At 30.2% G+C, this 2,337-nt stretch overlaps 1 protein-coding gene across 7 annotated transcripts in view; it reads left to right on the plus strand.

The window, feature by feature from the left end:
* The window catches only part of LOC117180116, a 3,496-nt gene extending 1,526 nt beyond the window's left edge, over positions 1–1,970 (plus strand). For 3 of the 7 annotated variants that reach the window (XM_033372449.1, XM_033372451.1, XM_033372455.1), the window contains exons 4-9: positions 149–288; positions 355–396; positions 473–648; positions 981–1,258; positions 1,331–1,523; positions 1,767–1,970. In XM_033372449.1, the coding sequence (XP_033228340.1) occupies positions 149–288; positions 355–396; positions 473–648; positions 981–1,258; positions 1,331–1,523; positions 1,767–1,882 (945 nt within the window). In that variant the 3' untranslated portion in view covers positions 1,883–1,970. Of the gene's footprint in view, positions 1–148; positions 289–354; positions 397–472; positions 649–980; positions 1,299–1,330; positions 1,524–1,766 lie in introns of all 7 variants that reach the window. The other 4 variants (XM_033372452.1, XM_033372454.1, XM_033372450.1 and 1 more) reach the window with 4 other exon arrangements.
* The last annotated feature ends 367 nt before the right edge of the window (positions 1,971–2,337 follow it).

Here is a 2,337-nt window from a genome sequence, read left to right on the forward strand (position 1 = left end):
TTACCTTAACCTCTCTAAATGTAAATTAGTAAGAAATGGATCACTAAAAATCAGTAAAAATATTCAAGTATTTAGGTTTAGTAAGAATATATAACCGCAATTTTAGTATGGCTGTTATTAAACATGATAAAGCATTTTTTATTCTCAGTTTTGTAAAGATGTTGGTCCCTGGACATCCGTTCCACCAATAATAACATCTTTTTGGTCGAAATGCTCAATTCCGAAAAGCCATGCAACTGATGTTAGAGGATTACTCGTTTCGACGTCATTTTGCTACAACCAAGTAACGTAAATAGATGAACATATTTCTGTTTAAATAATGTATTATATTCAGTATTATTTATTTTATTCCAGTCGAAGGAAAGCTATCTATTTCATAGAAACAGGGTCTTTCTGGTAAACAACTTATTTGCAAATATAATGTTATTCTTTAGTCTATACATGTTTTAATTGAGTAGCTATTCACCTTTAGTTATCCTTATTCACCTGAAGTGTACCAGTACAAGGTGAAGATTGACAATGGTATCATAAAGTCCAGACGATTTACAGAACTTTGTAAGTCTTCTGAATCTTGTCCTGTCATTATTGAAGATCGAAATTTTCTTTCTGAAAGTCAGTTTGAAGAGAGTAAACATTATGGGATTAATGGTGAGTATGAAGAGAATGAGTCGAAAAATTTGGAAGGTATTTTTCAATGATTCTGAAAATCCCTATGAACTTCAATCAAGTAATTTTCTTTAGATTCGGTAAAATGTGATTTAATTTAATCAAAAGTTTCGGTTTTTTAAGCGAATATAAATAATTTGGTGGTTTCAACCAAATCAAGCAAATAAGTTTAATCTGCTTACACTTTTTTTCACTCAATAAAATTATTATTATAATCAACCACATACAGTGAACCGAACGATTTTCTTGAGTAAATATTTTTCCTAATTCAAAGTATTCAAGCATTTCCAAACTAATAGGCAAACTATTATCAGAAATTTTCCACAATTATCCAGAACCAATTAGTCTATCTCACCGTCGACTTTTACAAAATCTTGACTATGACACCAACGATTATGAAATAATGAGTAGTAATGATGATGACAATGAATTCGAAGGAAATGAAATTAATGAGCAAATGGGTGCCATTGGTGAGGACGTAGCTGACAATAATTACATTGAATATGACCCTGAGATGAAATATTCGGATAATGAACTTGTAGATGATGATGACGAAGAAGAAGAGGATGACGAGGACGAAGAAGATGACATGGTGACATTTACGACCGACCACCTCGGGTTTTGGGATGATGGTTAGTATTAAAAATTACCCTACATTTTTTAGATGGCCTTCAGAAAGACAAGGGGACGAAGAAATCACATAAACCGCGATCGAGTACTCAGGTCTGACGATGAAGCTTCTTTCACACGACAATCTAGGTACCTCGGTTTCCCATTTTCGAGGAAAAAGCTTCCTAAAGAAAAATTTCAGTGTGAAGATCCATCAGTTACAGAACTACCTATCTATAGAGACTATGGTGAGGGAAAGAATTAGGGTGGGGTGGAGGAATAATGTTCTAAAATTCAATTCAATCAATGAATTAATAAAGAATTGTAAATTATAAATACATTTATTTTTAATCGAATTCTTTAACGCTCGGTTAAAATAAAATTGTGAGGTAAGGAATTGGAATAAATTGATATTTAGAGTATTCCTGCTTAAAACTAAAATTTTTTTTAAATACATTATATATGGTTTTATATTATATGATTTTTTACAGATCCAGCAAACTCCAGTAGAGTTCCAATAAAAACTCAGATATCGTTCCTGGTTTTTTTCGCCTCCATGACAATGTCTGCACTTGGATCATTCTTTCAAGAAGAAATTGTAACTTAAATTAAATATTGTCTTAAACATATTATGTGTCCAAGCGACCGAAACTTTTTCTAAGACGCTCTTACAGTCTTGCATTTAATATTATCATCATATAAAAATGTGATTTAAATGATACGTTTTATCTGAAATTTAAAAGTTTGTTGAATCTTTCCAAAAAATAAAAATCATTTTTTTAATAATAATAATAATTGATTCATAAACAGCAAAAAAGTACAATATAGTTATGAAGTATTGTACCCTACGTCTTCTATCTGTTATTTTATATATTATTTCCATAAATTTTGTATATAACAGAAGTACCACAGTGCGAAATACAACAAACGAGAAAAAATCTCCAAATCCTTTTTTCTTATTTTTCTTGAAAAGTATTAGCTTTAGAGACAACGTGTAAGTAAAAAGATGTATTTTTAAACATTAAAAAATTTTGTTCTAAATTTTAAACCAAACTTAAGAAA

The sequence above is a fragment of the Belonocnema kinseyi genome, chromosome 9 (genome assembly GCF_010883055.1).
Source record: "Belonocnema kinseyi isolate 2016_QV_RU_SX_M_011 chromosome 9, B_treatae_v1, whole genome shotgun sequence".
Lineage (NCBI taxonomy): Eukaryota > Metazoa > Arthropoda > Insecta > Hymenoptera > Cynipidae > Belonocnema > Belonocnema kinseyi.